The sequence below is a fragment of the Squalius cephalus genome (assembly GCF_949319135.1).
Source record: "Squalius cephalus genome assembly, chromosome: 7".
Classification (NCBI taxonomy): Eukaryota; Metazoa; Chordata; class Actinopteri; order Cypriniformes; family Leuciscidae; genus Squalius; species Squalius cephalus.
The window spans coordinates 24913015-24935254 of NC_137128.1; the positions used below are offsets into that span (position 1 = coordinate 24913015).

Below are 22240 nucleotides of genomic sequence, written 5' to 3' on the forward strand. Positions count from 1 at the left end.
GCGGCGCTGCAGTTTGAGGAAGTTTGAGATGCTTGAGTCACAGTTTATTTGCGCTCGTCAATATCTGACTGTCAAAATAGCGACTGCGTTTAGAACCTAATCGGACTAACGGGAAAAAGCCTCCGCTCGGGACCGGGACAAACCACACTGCACAATGGGAGCATCCTCATCCAGCCTGTTGGACGAGAGTAAAATAAGCTACATACGAGGTAAACGGATTTTCATTTAGTAGCCTACTCAAAATGTCTATACATAACGGTTAGCTCTCTTGTGCAACGTTAAGATTAATGATCATAATTGAATGGGACTTTCTCTCGTGTAGGCTACACTTTATTTATCCGTGTTGCATTGTGCTTTAAAGTAAAATTCAGCGTCTTACCACTAAACCATTATATGTTAGTTATTGTAGGCAACTGAAATCCAAGAATAACCTCCACTTTACTTAAACACATCAGACATGCATTTGACAGCCAGCCTAGTGCAGGAAATGTCATCAGTTTCACATATCATTACACACCTACCCAAACCTATACCACACGCCCACCACACCTTTAACCCCACCTATTATCAGTTATCCCACAGCTCAATGTCATGCAATAGCCCAGTTTAATCATCCGTCACTTAAAGTCCAGGTTGTTGTGAATTTACATAAATGCCGAGTTATGAACTGTGAGAAAGAGTGCTGTTGTTCTGGATATCAGCAGACACCTAATATAAAGTGGCACCACGACTTAATGTATGTAACGTGGAGACTGTAATGTAAAATATTACCACAATTCCTTTTCCCCAAAGATATACAGATTCAAATATGCATTCACAGCTCTTTTGCAGCACTCTCCGAATCGGTAATATACTGCCTTTGTGAATGCACTGATATGTGATTTCACAGGAATGTCACACATTCTGAGCGCATATACTGCAGAGAATGGGTTTCCTTCCCCTGATGGGGTACACAGCTGTTTCTTCATAATGGGGATTGTTTTGCTCTTATTTCATCTGGCCAGCAGTGAGCAGGAAGTATTTGACCAGAGTGGAAACTCATTCCAACATTCACTTCTCTTTATTGTTCAGTCTTTTCAGCGGAATATTTACTCCCGTTTGTTTGCTGACTTAAAGTAATAAGTTGTGTTGCCTAAATTCTGCATAAGTAAAGGACTTGCATGTGAACTAAAATCTCATTTAATAAACTGCACATTAGAGAAATTATAATGTCCCCAGTTGCAATGATATTAAGGATACCTAATACAGCTGGACAGATACGTTGTAGTATGATACACTATTTATAATTGCAGACATAGTGACATCAAATTTGTGTGGTTCAGCTGGTGAACTATTAGCAGAATAGGAGTCTATAAACTGAAACAGACAGGGCTTCAGTCTTGGAGTGAATACCGCTCTTGTGCTCCAAAAACTCAAGTTATTTGCCACGTCCCCTTTTTGGGCTTTGGCATGTATTTACTCAGTGCTGTCCAATGTATACACACACAGGTTAAATGAGGACTTCAGGGTTTGTGCTGTCGTTAGAACGCTGCATGTTTGATTACTTTTGTTTTCTGTCCAGTAACACTTAATTACTCGCCATTAAACACTTCATGTGGACGAAAACATAAAGAATAGGCATACAACAGTATAGGGGTGTGGGCTGACGTAACAGATGGTAAAAATCAAACAGCACCAGCATATAAAATGTGTCCTTAATTATGATGCGCTATTCACCACTCCCTCCTCCACTAAACTCCTAAATGATGTCATGGGTTTTTGGCACTGACTTGGATTGATTTAGCTGAGAGGGGCCTGAAGTGCTCTGGACTCTCCTTCATATGCTGTAAAATGACCCATATGCTGCTGCTTAGCACAACTGCGAAAGCCAAAAATGAATGATCATGTTTTGTTTAGCTAACACTTTCACAACAAGGTCCCATCAGTCAATGTTAGTTAATGCATTAACTAACATTAACAATGGCCAATGCATTTGTTACAGTATTTATTTATCTTTGTTAAAAATAAAACTCTTCATTGTTAGTTAATGTTATTTAAGGTCCATTAAATAATATTAACAGGTACAACTTTTGATTTTAATAATGTATTAGTAAATATTGAAATTAATATGAACTAAAATGAATAAATTCTTAAGTACATTTCATTGTTAGTTCATGTTATCTGACAATACAGTACTCTCACTGTTTTTTGGCATTTAAATACATGCATACAGTAATAATTAGTGCTTTCTGCAGGCCTGTAATCATGTACATCCAGCCAATTTTACATTTACACTATTAAAAATAAAGGTTCTAAAATGTTTTTGAAATGCCATAGAAGAACCAGTTTGGGTTCCCAGAGAACCTTTCAGTGAACGGTTCTTAAAATAAATTTTTTTTAGTGTGATTTTAATAATCAAAAAAAAAAAAAAAATGTTGTCCACTGTAAAGAACCTTTTGTACAATGGAAAGATTCCATCGATGTTAAAGGTCCCTAATGGAATCCAATATGCCAATAAAGAATCTTTATTTTTAAGAGTTGTAGAATGACATTCTAATAACCTTTAGAATGACATCCCATAATAGTCAATTTATTAGTCACATAAAAAGTTTAAACACAGTACTGCTATTTAAAAAATTGAGTGTTTTAGATTAATAGATGAAGTAATGCTGATGATGACATGCAGTTGGAATCCAGTTTGTGTTGCTGTTTAGTCTGCACATCAGCTTATATTCAGACCTTAAATTTTGATAGATTATTAATCCACATATATCACGCTGTATAATGACGGCACTAAGTGTATCTTGCGTTGTGATGGTCTCAGCACAGTTTTAACTAAATTCTGTGGCCACTGAGGTATGATGGCACCTTGCTGAGGTGTCTTTTTCATGGGCTAATTCCTCTGAGAGGAATCAGATGACAGTCATCCTCTGTTCTTCAGATGTTCCTTGTCCTCTTTGCTTTTAAATGCTTGCAACTCAAAAGATAATTGTGCAAATCTATGATCTGGATCCACTTTCCTGATGCAGTGCTTGAATGAAGCATGCCGTTCTGTCCATATGTCCTTTGCCACTTACATTTCAAGTTTTCAGTGGGGCTCTAGAGGAATGATCATGGTTCACACTGTCCTTTCCTCACCATGTGGGAGGAAGATGTGTTGGGAAAAAAAATGGAAACATTTTTCAGAGTTTCTCAGATGATTACAAATTGTGGCCAAACACCTTGAAGACAGACATGCAGATTGCCTTATCGCTTTAGAGCACATTCAAATACTGCAGGACGTTCCTTCCAAGTTAAGTATAGAAACTGACAAGGTTTGTTTCATTTAAAGAATGTAAATAGGGTCCACCAATGAACACTTTTGTGTTTTACCTTTTTGTATTGCTTTCTTGTGAAAACATGCCACAGTGGTGATTTTCAAAGTGTTACTGTGTGGTTACAATGAGTGTTGAAAGGTGTGCTGTGCTGTTGCTTTTGGGTTTCGGGTGATTACTAGGGCATCACTAGGTGTAGTTTTTAGGGTGTTCAGGGTGTTAACTTGGGCATTGCTAGGGTGTTCCATCTATCCATCCAATCATTCTCCAAACCGCTTATCCTCTGTGGGGTGGCGGGGCTGCTAAATCCTATGGTTTTGTGTTTTTTAGGGTATTCAAGGTGTTATAGGGCATTGCTATATGCTAAGGTTTTGTAGGTGATTGCTAGGGTTTCTTGGATGGTTATTGGTCCAAGTCTAAAGAGCCTACCCAAGTCTTTATGGCATTCTGGCTCAGGTCCCTCCTTCAATGCAAATCTAAAAGATTTTGTTTTTCCTGTTTATAGTCTGCCACACAAGTGACAAAAAAATAAATGTAATCGCTTAGAAACATAATAGCACACCTCTGCTCAACAAGACGAATGTTTTGAGGTATCATTATATGCAGAAACAGAAACAAACTTGGACAAGATGTTAAGAGGTTTTGAATAAAAAAGCGTGTCTCTGGGTGTGTTTCTGCTGTTGGGAGGAGTATCAGTCAGTGAATCAGTTTGATTCTAATGGGAGGAATGAGAGCTTCATTCCGGGACGACGTCCCAAACCTCCAGAGGAGAACAGCTCAAAGCCTCTGACCCACACCCTCACAGATTCATGATTCTATAGTCACACACTGACATACACACTAAAACAAAACTGATATATGTGTCACTCTATCATGTCTTATTCTGAACTGACAGTAATGTTAAAAGTTTGTATCACAACCTCAACACCTTATTGTTTTGGCTTATGGGAGTTAACACCACCTCTGCTCTTCATACAGTTGAGTCCAAATTTAACAATTATTTTATCCGCATAGCAATTTGAGTAAAAAGTTGAGTTGACATTTGAGATAGCAGATCTCGAGCTGCATGAACTCACAAAGTTGTGTCACTGATGAAAATGTTCTTCAGCGTGATTTGAGATGATTCAAAGAGCATCTTGTATATTTATCTTCCTTTATATATTTCCATGTTTAAATCAGATTTTGTATCTCAGGGGCCGTATTCACAAAGAATTTTAAGGCTAAAAGCAGCTCCTAACTGGCGAATTTAGGAGCAAATCCTAAAAATAATGGGCGTGTCACTCGTAACTTTAGGACTCGAGAGGACTCCTAACTCACTAAGACCTTCACAAACCGCTTTTTGTGGCATTTCACGTTGCGATGTTTTGAAATGCGTATGCGGCGGCTACAGGAGCTTCCAATCGCGAGGGAACAATTTTGCATTGTAGGCATAACTAGGGATGCAATAACGCCACCAACAACAACCAAAACTAGGCTACTCATTGCATGTAAACTAATTGTAACGTTTCATTGTGAATCAAATTAAAATGTTCTTCTCTTTGCAAACGTTGGCAGAGGCATATAGTGACAGATTAATTCAATAATGTTGCAAAGATATTGCATCAATCCATATGTTTCAATAGGCTACTAGGCTATTTGTTTTGCCTTACTCTTTATTCATTTAGGCTATTTATTCAGTTATTCATCATCTTCCGTCCTTCGCACTACTTGTGTAGCGCACGCATTCTCAGACCTGTCACCTGTCACTCATCATCATAGGGGAGGTGTTTGGAATCATTCCCGCGTTACAATCATCAGCCAATCAAGGTGGTCACTTCAGTCAAGCTCGTGCATGAGTAATGACGTCATCCATAGCAACGAAGACTCACTCTTAGTTTAGGAGTTGTCCTTTTTCTTTACTAAGAGTAGGTCTGAAAGGCTTTGTGAATAACTTTTAAGAGAAAACTCCTAGCTAAAATCTTTTAGTGCGATTTAGGAGTACTCCTAGTGGTAAGATAAAATGCTTTGTGAATACGGCCCCAGGTTTTCACGGTGGCCTCAGACTTGTATGTCTTACTGAGTGATCAGCTTGCCACATTACAATTTGGATTCAATACTATTAAGGACTAAAACAAACTCCTCATAAGCCCACACTGACAAAATAATATAGCTCCTCCAAGAACTTCTCACTTTTGCTGAACCACACGCTATTTTTTTTAGTTTGGACTGGAAGGACAGTGGAGAGAGAAAGAGAAAGAGCGCTACAATCTGATATGTTAGTCATGGTGCTGTCTCCCTCATTGGGCGTTTCATGCTTCAGATCTCTTCTGCAGGCCAAGAGGTGATTGGAAAAGCAGGCTCACAGCTGGTCATCCAAACCACTGGACTGATACTTCAACAAGAGTTAGACAAGTGGCGTCCCCAGTAAAACATTGTAAAGTGCAGTAAAACAAGACAATAAAGTGTAATTAATTGGCTCTCTAAAATTGTTTTGCAAGCAATTTGAGCTCTTTTAAAAATAAAGGTTTCAAAAGGTTTTTTGTTTTTACATTTTAATAATCTAAATAACCTTTTTGCCAGTTGTGCAATGGAAAGGTTCAATGGATGTTAAAGGTTCTTCATGGAACCATCAATGCCAATAAAGAATCTTTATTTTTAAGAGTTGTAGAAATATTTTCAACACCTTAAGCCATTCAGGTACTTATTTAAAACCATATTTTCAACTGAGAAACTGGTCCTGAAAAATGTTGCACTGAGAAAGCAGCAGTTCAAAGCAAACACTCAGTTTGCTTATAAATTCTGCATCTTTCTGTCATTTTTATGTTTCGGTGGTTCTGCTACATAAATGTAATGCTTTGGCAACATTTCAGGCTGTCGGCTATGAAATGCAGGACATTCTGAAATATGTCCATAAAGAAAAACTCTTTCCAGTCCCACTGTGACATCTGTAGATAGAGAATGGAAATCGCTATTCTTTCTTTTTTCAGTTTCAGATGGTAGTTTAAATCATTGGCCTCATCTGAGGTGTAAACTCTGTACTGAACCTTTCGCTTGATTTCACAGCTGCCTCGGAAGTTAGCTGCACTTGTGTTTGCAGGAAATGACTTCACTTCACAAATAACTAATACGACAGATTCTTTATTCTACGTTTCGACTTTTGTCTGTAAAGAATTGTGCAAGCAAAAGCAGTGTCAATGCAATGAGGTTTTCTCATTACGCTTTAGGTTGTGTGTTTGATATGTTGTTTCAGATCAAAGTTTTTGTTGTCCAAAAGAGATTTGACATAAGGGTGGGCTACACTTGCCTTTCTTTCTTCCTGCTCTTTCCTGCATCAAAGCAACACGCATATGTAGGGCGAAGGATAAGGGACATATAAAACATCAAAACTGAAGTCCCAGACACCATCCTCTGTCAGGATATCATGATTGGGGAGAAACTGGAGACGGGGGCTATTTAAAACCCTGTTTGTGTGTGGGGAGATGAAGGGAAGTTTAAGACCAAAGTTATTGTACAGATGTGCACATAGCCATTCTGCTGTCTGCAAAACAGTTGAGAAAACACTGTTTTTATGAATTGCCCTGGGAGACCCACAGATCTGCTTAACTCATCATTGGACACAATAGATTTCAAATTGATTAACACTGACCATCTGCCCCCTTATCTGGTGTGTGTCTGTTTTGACATTAAGAAATATATAGTTTGGGGTCACTGAGTTTTTTTTAAAGAAAGTAATACTTTTATTCAGCAAGGACATTAAATTAGTAATAACAGTTATAAGACATTTATAATGTTACAAAATATTTATTTTTCAAATAAATGCCATTCTTTTTAGCTTTCTATTAATCAAATAATCATATAAATCCTTTTCCACAAAAATATTAAGCAGCACAACTTTTCCGCATTAATAATAATAAGAAATATTTCTTAAGGATCACGTGACACTGAAGACTGGAGTAATGATGCTGAAAATTCAGCTTTACCATCACAAAAATAAATTACATTTTAAAATAAATTCAAATAGAAAACAGTTCTTTTAATTTGTAATATTACTGTTTTGACTGTATCGTTGATCGAATAAATGCAGCATTGGCGAGACTTTGAAAAATATTTAAAAATATTACCGACCCCAAACCCTTTTCTGTGTTTCCTTGAAAGTTGAGGATGTATCTGCATCAATGCATCCTGCAATTACATTAGATTAGATTTAATTGCACCAATTACCTAGAAAGGCCACATGCCATATAGAGATTTCATCATCACAAGATGTTTGAAATCTCAGTCCACTAGCAGTCAGATGAAAGGATGCCGAGGACAAACATAAACATGTGTGTATTCAAAAAGCTGCAGAGGTTGATGTTTTCTGTAAGGACTTCCTGGGATGTGTAGTAGATTTGTCCTCAATGGATGCACTTTTGCTCTCTTGTACCTCTTCATGTTTCTAGCCTGTGGAAGATTCAGTGAATTTGGACAGTGTGGGACAATATCAAAATGCTAAGTAGTACTGACTGTACAAAGGCACATGTTAGAGAGGTGTTGTGATGTGTGTTGTTCTATAGCTTCCTTGTCTTTTAGAAAGAAGAATTAGCTGAGTTGTCCAGGAGTTTCAACGGTCATGCTCTTAGCACAAGCGTGTTTGTGTGTCACAGGAAACCACTATCTCATCTCCCTGCCCTCGTCATGCAGCTGTCTGTTCTCTAACTCACTTTATTCACTTCAGCTAGTTAAGTCCAATTTTATTTGTATAGCACCTTTAGAAACAACTTTACCCCAAAGTCCCTGAATTCAAAGAAACTATAATAACTTAAGAGGGCGGAAAATTATTTTACAAGGAAAAAAGAAATCTGTTTAAAGCTAACTTTCTATCAAGTGATTTTTAATAATTTATTCCAAAATAATAACTATAAGAACACAGTACCATTTCATATCGGCTATATTTTATTTGTTTAAACCTGTTCTTTTCGATAATTTATTTTCGGATCATCAGTCATCGAAGCTCGTTATATTTCTACTTAGTTTATATACTAATGGGTGGTGAGATTCAAAAGTAGGAATTATATTTTTTGTATAATTTTATATCCAGCTTCACTCCCTTTTAACCCAGGAATTGTCACTCCAAGAAAGACAGAATATTCTTGTTGTCCTGTATCTTTGTTACTTTTGAAACTGCTCCGAGAAACGAAGGTTGAGGATCCACACGCGGTAGTTATTAGTAAGGTAATTCAAAATCGTAATCCACACAAACAGGCAAAGGTAAAATCACAAGCAAACAGTCCAAACAATAACTGAGTCCAGGGCAGAGAAATCCAGGAGACATGAAACCAGAGAGAATGCTCAGAAATGCAGTACAGACACATACAAGACTTAGCAATGAATGACAGAATTGACCAGGCTTATATAGGGTGAACAAACAAAGTAAATGAGACACAGCTGAAAGTAATGAGTTCTGATGAGTCCAGGCAGTGCCGTCGCAGGTGGGGTGCGAGGCCCTGTGCGAACTTGAAATGCGAGGCCCTGCTCTTTGATGTGGATGCTCAATTGCGCATGAATAACAGTTACGGACGTTTTTATCAAGTAGAATAATACAGCATAATCATGCACATCTCAGAGTCAGCTATGACTTTTTGCTATTTATTTCAGAGGGGAAAAAAATCAAATGTGCATCTGCCTATCTTAGTAATGTGTACCTTTATGGTCCAGTGGTAGAACTGTCGCCTATCGTGTCAGAGGTTCTCGGTTCTAGTCCGCGCTCGTGTAGTTTTTTTTTTTTATCGTATTGTTTTTTCCTCATCAAAACCGATTATGTTCATCAGTGGTTGTATATCAAGCAGGGACACATTTGTGTGCATTATGTTTGGTGATTTCACCAGAACGAATAGTATCCGCAACGGATTGAAGCGCGCGTCCGAGTGAAGTAAGTGCGGTGTGTGCGCGAGCCACACGAGAAAACACTGTATCCGCGCCACTGATCGCAGCGGCAACGAGCACTTTGATCACTTGATTTAAAAAACATTTCAGCGCTAGATCGTCTCTTATTTAAAAAAATGAACGAAATGAATGCTCTGCCAGTTAACTGGAGATGTTTTATTTGTAGAATTGTTATATTTTTTGAGATGTTTTAAAAAGTGGTGGGGACAAAAAAAACAATGTAAAAAAAAAAAAAAAAACAGCAGGATTGCGAGGCCCCCTAGTGGCGCGAGGCCCTGTGCGGTTGCACAGTTCGCACAGTCTATGCGACAGCTCTGAGTCCAGGCAATGCATTATGGGGAATCTGTAGAGAATGACAATTGTCTGTGATGGAGTGCCTCCTTGTGACTCAATGGCATTCCTGCTGGTGATCGTGACATTCTTCATATTATGCAATTGTTAATTGAATTCATGGAATATTTAACCCAAAATTAAGAATTTAAATAAGTCTTGATTGATCGTTTATTTTGGAGAATCTGTCCTGCACAACAACAGTTTGAGGAATATTGAATATTTTGTTAAGCTCTAAAACAGGACAACAAAGCTCAATATTCCTCATGACTAATGTGCTATATATAAATATTCTGATGTGAGAGATTAATGTGTGGAGCAGATAATCTTAAATCAGTTCAGATCATTGAGTCAGTCAGTTGAAATTGAGAATTGGGATTTACGAACTGGATTTATGAATTGCATTTTCATGTGGTAACATGTCAGGCTCACAGTGAATCTTTACTAATAAATATATTGTTCCTCTAGATTTAGACCTCTGATTAACACTGATTGTGCAGACAAGGCAGGACACTGTATAGTGTGGTGAAAATCGAGTTTTTAATGTGGTGTTTTTAAATATAGGCTACTTTAAGACAAACCATGTGCAAAGTTATCAGTCAACACCATTGGTGAGAACTTTCTCCTTAAAATGGCAGTTTACCAAAGACAGTCTCAAAAATAACCAATCCATTTTAACACAGTGAGCAAAAAAAACACAGACAGGAAAAATCATGGTATAACGGGTGAATTATGTATATGATGTATATTACGATGTTATGATGATCTTTATGTCTTTTTCCATTGACTTTATATGATGTTCAAAGCATAAGGATGCTGATTTTCAGAACTCTGAGATGGCGAATGGGAACATAGTTTGTGTAACATTTGCAACACATTATTAGCTGTTTGATAACGTAGTCAAGCAAAAGGCTAATCATATGTTCACATTATGTGCCTGACGTTGTAGAAAGCGATACATAAGACGCATTACCATTCTGACACATCGACTTGTAGACGAGCCTGTATAATTAGCTCTTCCTTTTCTTCTTCTGAATCATTTTCTGGTTCAAACAAATATGGCTTTTTAAAGCATAAGTGAACCACAAGTCAGTAGTATTCTGTCATTTTCTTAAATGTATCAGACACTGTTTTGTAAAGCTCTTTTAATGGTTAATATAGTGTGTCTAATGAGCACCGTAAATTAGATACTATTCAGCCATTGCCAGTGGCTGAGCAGAACTCCATCCAGATAATCAGAATTCTGTACTATTTAGTCCTTGGCAAGTAAAATCAAAGGATATTTTCCCTTAAAATCTTGGAAATTGGGATCCAAGCACAAGAGCTATTGCAAATAAAGTTTTGAATTTAGGTTGCACAGTGGAATAATGCTGAAATAGACTCTGTGCCATGTCATTTTGGCAGTGCAGTGAAGTGGTAAAGGTGGCTCAGTCTTCTGGAATTAGTCACTGTCTGTCAACTCCCTCAGAGTCAAGAACAATAAGATGAATGTGCTAATTAGACCCACCTCCACTCATACACACCAGCTCAGAGAACCACTCGGCCAACTCTACTCGAGTAAACGCTGTTTACAACATCGGACACATAACGGTAATTAATATGATTAGCCTTTATAAAACCTTACCAACTGTTATCAAACAGCTAATAATGTGTTGCTAATGTTACATGGACCATGTTCCCGTTCGCCATCTCAGTTTGCCTTCTAAAAATCAGCATCCTTAGAAACGCTTTGAACAACTCAGAACTCCAGTGGAGAAAGGCATATAGTTCACCGTAATAGACATAATATACATAATTCACTCGCTATATTGCTAAATTTACATGATTTTTCATATCAACATAGAAAATATACCTGGATAACCTGGCTTATCTTGAGACTCCTCTGCTTCAGAGAATAGTTAATGATATGCTAAAGCCCCACCCCCCTCGTGACGGGATTGGTTACAAGGTAGTTTGTGACATTAGAAACTCCGCAATGTGCACATGGTTTGTCTTAAAGCTTATTAAAAAACACCACATAGACATCTAAACAACATTAAAAACTTGATTTTCACCATAGGGACTCTTTAAGAAATAGGCATGAAAGTGTACTAAGGCCTTTTATTTCTTTAATGTTGTATTATCTGCATGTACATATTTGAAGTGCGCTGCAAGTGCACATTCAATACAGTTAATGGCACTTGTTTTTCACAAGGGTAATCTGATCTTTCATATGTGTGTAGGCCGGACAGAGGCTGAGCTGAAGAACTTCAGTCCTCATTACAGAAGGCAAAGCTGTGTTGCCTTCTTTTGCCATCTGAAGGATGAGGTGGAGCAGCACAGGGCAGGACAAGCCCAGCTCCTCAAACAGAAGGTGAGAGCATAACTGTCTTATCATGACAACATCAATTTATGATGTGATTGTATTGTGCTATCATTTATGATGTCAGTGTTATCTGATTCATGATGTTGCAGTGTCTTACTCTCACTGATTCTAATACGTTTCGCTTCAAGGAGCCTCCGCAGGCTTCAGAAGTCCTGTACAAGGACAGCATGCTTTACTTTGAAGACAACAGAAGGTGGAAAGAGAGATTTGTCGTGGTCCGTGCTGACTATAGCCTAGAGCTACATGATAGCCAGGAGGTCTGTAAATGTTATCTTTCATCCTCACCATGTAAAAACTGCTTTTTTTGATCGAACATGCTCATGATTCTGTTATATTGTATGCATCCAGTCGTATACAAAGGGAACCCCTGCACGCCACAAACTCCTGCCAACAGGAGGCGCTGTATTGACCTCAGAGGAAAAATACACTGCTGTGGTAGACAAGGCCTTTCCCGACCTTAATGGTGAGTGTTTCTCTAGTTCTGTTCTGTATAGTATGAATGTGTGTAGTATAAATGACATGCTAAATTCGCCATGTTGTCATTATCATGTGACCTGCGTCAGTTACGTCACTTCACCGGCATTCACAAATCCTCTCCCGTGGCCTCATGGGATAGTAAAGTGTCCATTGTATGCACACTTCAGAATCTCGTCGGAAGTATTAGGCCATCTTTTTGCCTACTCTTTTATGTATACTGTGAATTTGGACATACTTCTTTTGTCACATACTGTTTTTCGCCTACTATATAGTAGGGAAGTATGCGATTTTGGATGCAGCCTTTGTGTGTTGTTCAGGTTCTAAGGAAGAGCCCTCCGTTCCTGTGGTGGCGGTTCCCGGTCCTCTTCCTGTGTACCTGACACTGCCTTACAGACGGGACTCGTACTTCTGTTTCCAGCAGGAGGAGAAGCGGGCCCGCTTTGTCTCGATCCTGAACGACTGCGTTCGTCATCAGAACCAAGGTAACAGATCAGCACTACCTCAGTCTCAGAGGGCACTTTTGTTTTGCGTTGTTTGTGTTTGCAGTCTGTTTGATCAAATTCATGACTTATACCCACTTGGAAACATTTAATTCCTACAGAATTTCTATTTACTCATTCTGAAAGTACTTCTTGAATTTGAACTTCACACACCCAAACTCAACCCTAAACACATGCTATATTACAGTAGTGAGGCTGATCAGAGGACACCTCAAGCTGCTCTGCTCTCTCCTCAGTTTACTACTGTTTTTCTTTGGTGGTCATGGTGATACACTAATAATATTCAGAATTGCAAAGCTCTCTTCCTGCGTACTTGTCGCTTAGCGGTTACACAGCCTCTGCAGAGCACGAAGCTATGGTGCAATATTTTTCTACTTCATCACACAACTGAAAAAGGCTCTTCACACCTTATTGCATTACATACTAGGTGAGAGGAGAATTAGCCACTTACACAGAGTAAAATCAAACTGTTGTTAGCACTATTTTAACATTAAACAACCTTTTTTGTTGTTGTTTTTGCTATTGTTAGCTGAAAGTCAGATTAGAATAGACTTTGAAATAAGCCTCATGAACTGAGGTATCACTCATGTTTGTGGCATAAATGCTGTAGGACGAGATATGCACCAAAGGTTCTTAGAGTTAAGGGTCAAATCCCAGAACCTTATTATAGAAAATAATAATAACTGTGATGATGCATTTAGTTAGCAAGCAGCACAAATGACTGTATATATTATTAGTGTTGGGGAATCTACATCAAATCTATAACTTGCCAAGCTAGCTACTCATAATGTAAAGTAGTTGAACTACATTCACACCACCCTTACAAAAAGCACACCTACATTTAGTTTTATAAACTAAACTTAAGCAGTTCAGTCATATTTTCCAAGCATACTTTATGTAGTAAGTATCAATGTATTAGTAGTGTATTTGTAAGTGTACTATTTTAATACTTCTTTTAGTTTATAAAAGTATACTTAAGTGTTCTTTAAGTGTAACAGTGGTAAACTTCGAATACACAGCTAGTTTAGAAATTGTATTGCAATTACATATAATGTGAACTGTCATATAAGTGAACTTATAAGGTATAGTGTTAGTTTACTAGCTATATACTTCTAACCCACATTTTAGTTTATGAAAGTACACTTTGAAGTATACTCGTACTTTTCTTAAGTATATCTTGGTCAGAAGTTTAAGTATAAGTAAAGGCCTCATTTACTTGTCAGTAAGGCAAGCCAAGTATACATAAGTAGAATTTTGTAAAGTATATCTCTAATAGTAATAGCACACTTAAACCTCTTTTTGCATTCTTATGAAGTTAGTTTAGACTACAAGAATTTAAGAGGACAATATCTTTTAAAATATGTTATTAATTGATTGAATCCTGATCATGGTTACGATTATGGTAACGGTTAATTTACAAAAATGTAATGAATGAAACTGAATGGAAAACGTAAGGAAGAGCAGCATTCAAATATTTATTTTAAGAAGGCACAGGGATTTCTGCACTGAAGCTCAAATCAGTGAGTCGTTTCTTTTAAACCAGTTCATTTACATTAACAATCCAAATGAACCGACTCACTAAAACGAATCGTCTTCCCAATGCTTCTTATGTGTTTAAGGCGAGTGTGTTATTATTACCTTATTATTATGTAACTTATTAATGGATTTTTTTGAAAACGGGTACTTTTAAGCTAAATGTAAAATGTAGTTGTGTCAGTGAGATTGTTTATCCCTTATTGAACAATACATGTAATTTATGATGGGTTTCTCAGCTTTCTCTTTTCATCATAGCCTTTCATCATACTTGCTGATTCCAAGACATTTCTGTGTCTTGGTCATTTTCCTTTTTTTTTCATTAACCAGAAAAGAGAAGTTTCCGAGTAGCGCTCACATGATCCTGTATTACACAATTAATTCATCTGACAGAACTATTCTCCTCTCTCTATTATCTGCAGATTATCTGAAGAGTATGGCATGTGAAGTGCAGGCTTTCCTGAAGGCCATTCACTTCTACAGGCAGGAGAAGGGCCACTATGAATCATGGGATATGCTGATGGGCCATGACTGTGAGGTGGGCATTCTGGTCTATATTACTCACAAGCAGAGTCCACTTGTTTTGAATGAATCAGATGAGTCATGCTTCTTTTCTGAAGTAGCAGCCAAAGAGATGAACAAATAGACTGGCTGTGGATGTCACAGTGTGGTCAGCAGACTGGTGGAGTCAGAGGCTGAGTGTGGACAGAGCGGCTGGTCAGGGATTTAGGAGTGTGTCATGCTGTTAACATCCCATTAGGGAATCATTGGACTGTCATTTAATGCTTGACTGAAACATTTGTGTTCGCTCGCAAAGCTTTTGCATTCCCTAGAAGACTTTGTGTTTGCTCTCAGAACTTTCCAAAAACTTTGTGTGCAAATGCAAACTCTCTCAGGGGAACACAAATGTTTTGCAAGCCAATCCAATAGCATTATTTGCTTTCAAATAATACCTCTTCTCAATACGTCACATGATTTGAAGGACTGTATCATTCATGTTTGTAGCACAGATGTATTGGACGTGTTTAGAATGAATCGAATAGTGATATCTGCCTGAGCAAGCACAACAAATGAATATGTTGTTCCTCATGCCAAAATTCCTCTTGTATGAAAATTCCTGTTGTTATGAAATCTTGAGATCACAACGGGGTCTTTTACAGGATGTCCTGTAGCCACTCAAGGAAACACCTCTGCCTTCCTCTAACTATTGTTGGGTCCCATTTGGAACCCTAATTTGGACGACAAGGTGTTGTTGTGTAAGGGAACTGAAAGCAGACATGAAAATAGGCTATTTTAACAATCCGTCACTATCACAAAACAAATCCTGAAAAGGTGATCAGGACCAACACAATGTGCTTATTGTTCATCTACATAAATAAACACATGACATATTGCTAACCAAATTATTATATTATATTACCTTAACTTGTGTAGTTTAGAAGTTATGGTTCAGTAAGATTTTAATAGGATACTTTTATTCAGCCAGGACACATAAAGACATTTATAGGGCCCTATCATATACCTGGCGCAATGCAGCGAGTGTTTTTTTGCTAGTTTCAGCCCGATGGCCGCGCACAAGATCCGTTTGCTCTCTGGAGACACGTTCAGTTTTTCCTCTTGTAAATTCCATCATGTAAATAGCAATCCGCCAAGGCGTGAGCTTTACTCATTAAGAGAATAGGGACAACCCTTTTAGACCATGCGCCGAGCGAGCCGCCCATTTTTCCCGTCTTTAAACTGGCAAAAGTGGATTCGGACCAGCCCTATGTGCACTTGCGCCGTGCGCTTTAGACCATGCGCTTAGATCGTTAAAATAGGGCCCATAATGTTACAAAAAGGTTTATATTTCAAATCAATTCTGTTCTTTTGAACTTTCGTATCATCAAAGATCAGTTTCCACAAAAATATTAATCAGCACAACTGTTTTCAACATTGATAATAATAAGAAATATGTTTCCTGAGCATGAAAGGCAGCATATTAGAATGATTTTACTTTATTTTTGATCAAATAAATGCAGCCTTGGTGACCAATAGTGATTATATTATATAAAAATCCAGTTTTCTGTGGCTACAGTCAATTAAATAATGTAATTATACAAAAAGTTTGAAGAAAAACCAATCAAAATCAAAAAATTATGTTATTTTAAATATATATTTACTGACACATACTGATAGAGCAATACGACTCAGTATCCACGTCGGACTGCCACGTCTGTGTGGTGATTCAGTCTGATTCATTGCTGTGACATTACAACAACCCAGTGATTCAACACTTTACTGTTCCTCCATGAGTTGGTGCCATATGAATATTTTGCGTCTGTGACTCAGTCCGGTATCATTACAACTCTCATTCTGCCATGGGCTTCTGTAGTGACTCTCTCTGCCTGCCTGCAGGTGCTGGCTAACCTGGTGATGGAGGAGCTGCTGCCCTCACTGCAGACGGAGCTGCTGCCCAAGCTGAAAGGAAAGAAGCCAGAGAGGAAGAGGGTGTGGTTTGTGGTCAGTGAGATCAGCCTGCTCCTCACAGCTATTCTTAGAACTTTGACACGCTATGTGGTGAATGTCACAGTCAGGAAACATTTTGGCTGGTCCATTTTGAATATATAAATCCACTGTTTTTCTGGCCTCCACACCATCCAAAACAATTAAAGTTTTATACCATGAAACATAATTCTCTTTCACAGACTGTATCAGTTGGATGAAGTCACTGCTCTATAAAAGGACTTTTTGCCATTAGTCAACATGTAGACAAAGGCAGCTCTGTGTTCATGATGAAATTGGGATTATGGTGGCCACGTTTAGGATGTTTTTGATTTTTTTTCTCTCAGACAGTGGAAGCGACCTATGAGCTTGTGCATGAACAACTGCGAGAAGGATTGGAGAGTTTGAAAAATGAGTGCAGAGATGCCACCAAACAGCAGGAGGCGCTCATCCGCTCAGACATGGACCAGATCATCAACTCGCAAACATTCCTGGAAACTAAATTGCAAGGTATGGGCAGACAGTCAATACTGCGTATTTGCCCTACATACAGTGTTCAGTTACCTTCTATTTTGTGTTCATTTACACTACCATTCAAAATATTGAGGTCATTTAGGTATTGAGGTTAGGCTATTGAGGTAAGATATACACACACAAAAAAAGTGTACTTTTATTCAGCAAGGAGGCATTATATTGATCAGAAGTGACAGTAAAGACATTTAAAATGTTACAAAAAAAGTATATTTCAAATAAATGCTGTTCTTTTGAATCCTGGGGAAAAAAAGCATCACGGTTTCCACAAAAATATTAAGCAGCGCAACTTTTTTTAACATTTATAATAATCAGAAATGTTTCTTGAGCAGCAAATTAGCATATTATAATGATTTCTGAAGGATCATGTGACACTGAAGACTGGAGTAATGATGCTGAAAATACAGCTTCACCATCACAGGAATAAATGACCATTTAAAATATAATAAAATTCAGTTATTACAGTGTTTCTGTGATTATTTTACTGTATTTGATCAAATAAATGCAGTCATGGTGAGCATAAAAGACTTCTTTCAAAAACATTCAAAAAAATCTTAGCAACCCAAAACTTTTGAATGGTATACATACAGTATAGAATAATGTAGCATTTTTGAAAAATATTTTCCTTCATATCATAACACTCACATATATCATATTAAGTGAGAGCAAACCATAGGTTGAATAATATAGTTTCTTTAAAGAGATACTCCACTTTAAAATGAAAATTCTGTCATCATATACTCACCCTCATGTTGTTTCAAACCTGTATGAATTTCTTTCTTCTGCTGAACAGAAAGAAAGATATTTAGAAGAATGTCAGTAACCAGACAGTTTCTGGTACCATTGACTTCCATAGTATATTTTTTTTCCTACTATGGAAGTCAATGGTACCAGAAACTGTCTGGTTACTGACATTCTTCTAATTATCTTCCTTTCTGTTCAGCAAAAGAAAGAAATTCATACAGGTTTGAAACAACATGAGGGTGAGTAAATCATGGCAGAATTTTCATTTTAAAGTGGAGTATCCCTTTAATATTTAGTAAAGTTAGTGAATCATTTTCTCCTTTTTTGCTGTCATAAATAATATGTTTAAAGCAAAATAATAATTGGTAACTACATTACAATTCTGTGTAATGTGTGTATTTAGTCATACAATTTCATAGTTTTGCAAATGCCCCAGACCACATAACCATAATAAAATCTTGTTTAATAGCAACCAGTGAATGCGTAAACATATGACCACCTTCAACCAGAGTATTGACTTGTATTATGGTTACACAATCAGGTTACACAATGGACAATCAGGTTACACAAAACTAAATATTACCATATATCTGAGCATTTTCATGCATGTAAATGTAGTCAGCGAGGCACACCAAATCTTAACGTTGTACGGCACCCTTTTGACTTCCTTTCTGTTTGTGTTAAGCTTTAGCATCAGAGCCAGCCATGAAATACAGTTCAGAGAGCGTGGCCCCATACCTGACCTCTATCCTGGAGGAGCTGATGGGTCCGGTCAGCGCAGGCTTCCAGGCCGTGAGACTGCTGTTGGAGGACGAGCTGACTCGAGTCTGCAAGGATTTCCCTGAGGGGGGAGTCACAGAGGAACTTCAGAGCGTAAGAGAGTGCACAACATTTAGAAATATGTGGTAATATGGCAAGTTCTGAAAATGAATATTTATCTGCTGATTTCAAACTTTTCCTGGCCAAGGCTATTGCACAACACTTGAAGCAAATCAGGTCAGTTTTTCCACCAAGAGGAAAGTGAAGTGTTAGACAGCACAGCTGAGGTGATTAGATCACGCTGGAATAATGATCATCTGAAGTTCTCATGAGTCATGCCTGTCCTTCTGAAGGCTCTGCAGCAGGCGGGTCGCGACCGGATTGAGGACTGTTACCAGCACGTGAATGTCCTAAAAGAACAGCTCCAGGAACTCCGAAACCGCTTCAAGTTCTCCAACTCGACTCGAGTAGTCCACTGCACCCAGAATCAAATGCAGCAGGTGTGTTTCCTTGCTAGACTTTGTGGGGCTTCATGTAATTAAATATTTCATCTAGCCATCTGACTCAAGTATAATTGCATAAAACTTTTTTTTAGACCTCAGCAGTGGATATAAACTACTGGAATCATATGTGTCATACAGACTAATGCTCCAAAAATGAAGTCAATGGAGAACATTGCCTCATCTTGTCATGAACTTTGGTTCCCCCTACAGGTCAAAGTAATATAAATGAACTGTGGCATGGCTGTTGTTTTGTTCCACTCTTTTTTAGTTGATGGAGAATGCAATGTACACTTTTGAGCTCCTGCTTCAGGCTGCCTTAAAGGATAAATCTGACAAACAGGCCTCTGTCATGGAGAAAGCCAAGCTACGCGTCCTCAAGGTAGGCTTTGCCCACATTTACAAAGTGTACACATGTGCAAGGCAGCAGTACAACTTCTTAGTAGAATAACTCTAATAAACGTGACATAATCTTTATGGAAACTTTTGCTTTTGCCTTTAGCAATTTGACTATGACAGCAGCACAGTGAGGAAGAAGATATTCCAGGACGCCCTGGTTGACATCACCCTGCCAGCCATCAGGAGAAACCTGGCCCCCGGCTGCAAAACTGTACGCACTGTTCAGCTCTTAACCAGTTTGTTTAAATGAATGATTCAATGACTCACTCATAAATACTTCACTTGTTTCATTACTCGATGAATCGGCGTGTTTGAATGAATCTCTTTTTTAACAGTCACTTTCGCCACCTACTGGTGTAACAATGTAATGGATATAACCGTTTTTTGAAGCGCCAAGTTACTTATAAAAGGTGATTTGCTCTTTGATCGCTGCTGTAGACATCGGTGTTTATATCCGAACTATAAACTTTTTTATCTGTGATAATATGAATATTTGTAACACAGAAATAATGATACTGTGTGGTTAAAAAGACTGTTTGTGAAGCTGTTTCATACCTAAACATGATAACTGCTCTCTCTGGGTCAGCGGCAGCGCCAACACAGATTTTAATGTTCCGGTATTTTGTCAAAAGTTAATAGACACAGGAGAATCATTGTCATTTTGGAATAAGATCGCGTCTGTGTTTGAATCGAGATCACAATCTTTTAATGATTAATCGTGCAGTTCTACTACTTGTATATCTTTTTTGTCATCATTAATAGTTATCATGCTTGGTGTGAATGGGCCTTAAAACTGGGAATCAAACTACACTGGCTGTGCTGTATGAGTATTGACTCTCATTAGTCATTTGTTTGGGAATCTTTCTTCACTGGTTGCACTGTGTTTGATTCTCTGAAAAGAACCAACTAACTAGAGTGATGCATTTGGGAATCAAACTACACTGGCTGCACTGTGTGTTTGATTCACAAAAAAAAAGGTTCAGAGTCATTCATTTGGGGAATTTATTCAGAATCGACTGATATCAGGCTACCTCTCAAAAACAGCTGGTTTTGTTTGAACGGTTGACTGAATTTTTTTCTCGTTTCGGCAGGAGCTTCAGAAGTTTGAACAATTCATCTTTGCAGACTACACAAACTTTGTCCAAGTGGAGAATATCTACGAGAACATACTACTCAACCTTTTGAATAATGAAGTTAACAAAGGTAAACTGTTTTAGTTGCTTGTTTTGGATGTCTTGAGAAATATTACTGACTTCATAAAAAACTCACATCTACATATTGGTCCATATGTTTGCTGTACAGTGGTGAAGGAGGCGGCCAGTCTGAAGAAGAACAACCTGTTTGCGGACAGTACTGACCTGCAGTGTGTTAGTCAAAGCAGCCTGGTTGACAGCCGCACGCCGCCCCTCTCTGCCCCGTCCAGTCCACCCCAAGTGCTGGCCTTTAAACAGGCAGTGCAGAAGATCTCCTCCCCATCAGGAGAAACCGTCAGTGAAGACACCCACCAGACACATGAGACTTCAGTCATTCCCACAGTGAAGATTACAGTGTCTTCTCCAGAATCCGTGGAACCTACATCACCGTTAAATGTGGCTGAAAGCCAGCCAGATGTTCCACCAACATTACCTAATAATTCATCTCCCATTCTAGAGGTCACAGAGACTGATGTTTCCTCAACCGAACCCGAAACCATCGTATGTGCAGAGGATTCATCTTCTCCGCAACCAGAGACACTTTCCAAAGTGGAGGAGGATGACGTTACACCTGTTAGTTCAGGCCAAGCACCAGTTCCTCTCGCTGATGCCTGTGAAACCCTAACTGTGGAGGCAGATGAGGAGAGTAAAGATGCAAGTGCTCCACAGTCTGAAATCAAAGAGGAATGTGTCCATACTGTCCAACCCGATGCTAGACTGACGATCAATGCAGAAGTTCTCCCAGATGGATGTGTTGAAGACACTGATGTGGACGGCAGTGTTTCCGATGAGATCCACAGTGTGGATAACAAGGTGTGCGAGGCAGCGCCATCTAGTGATGAGAAAAGTAATGAAACGCAAGACAGTCCTGCAGTGGATGCTTCTCCTGCTCTCGACTCTGTTCCTGATGGTCCGGAAGGGGGCGCTGTTGCTTTAACATCAGAGCTGGAGAACCATAGCAGCATTGAGAACACAGATTCACCAGAGGAGACTGCCGACAGTGTGCATGCTATCAGAAATCTCATCATGGAAGTCATCGAGGTAGAGGACATAATAACAAGACCTTGTGATGAAAACCAGCCTTAAAAATGGTTGAATGAAAAGTTATCCAACTATCCAGTTATCCAACTATCCAAGTTATAAAACTATATAAAACTAACAAAACAAACTACAGTGTTTCCATATATATATATATATATATATATATATATATATATATATACATATATAT

The 22240-nt window shown here is 38.3% G+C and overlaps 2 protein-coding genes across 2 annotated transcripts in view; one reads left to right on the forward strand and one right to left on the reverse strand.

The window, feature by feature from the left end:
• The first annotated feature begins 52 nt into the window (after nt 1-52).
• On the forward strand, nt 53-22214 carry niban1b (niban apoptosis regulator 1b). The gene is made up of 14 exons (XM_079876623.1): nt 53-209; nt 11750-11880; nt 12021-12149; nt 12241-12355; nt 12687-12851; nt 14825-14940; nt 16797-16901; nt 17231-17393; nt 18844-19031; nt 19271-19417; nt 19689-19799; nt 19920-20027; nt 20908-21019; nt 21119-22214. The coding sequence occupies exons 1-14, from the start codon at nt 155-157 to the stop codon at nt 22093-22095; spliced, it is 2622 nt and encodes an 873-aa protein (XP_079732749.1). The 5' UTR covers nt 53-154; the 3' UTR covers nt 22096-22214.
• The window catches only part of kifap3b (kinesin-associated protein 3b), a 34746-nt gene continuing 31430 nt past the window's right edge, over nt 18925-22240 (reverse strand). Inside the window, exon 21 of the transcript XR_013821787.1 lies at nt 18925-18999. The gene's annotated coding sequence lies outside the window, so the exon portion shown is untranslated. The remainder of the gene's footprint in view (nt 19000-22240) is intronic.

Excerpts from the sequence above, each read along its gene's own strand:
- niban1b (XM_079876623.1), top strand. The coding sequence starts at position 155 with ATGGGAGCATCCTCATCCAGCCTGTTGGACGAGAGTAAAATAAGCTAC. Across the intron at positions 210-11,749 it reads TAAAATAAGCTACATACGAG|GCCGGACAGAGGCTGAGCTG; the intron begins GTAAACGGATTT and ends ATATGTGTGTAG. Across the intron at positions 14,941-16,796 it reads TGATGGGCCATGACTGTGAG|GTGCTGGCTAACCTGGTGAT; the intron begins GTGGGCATTCTG and ends GCCTGCCTGCAG.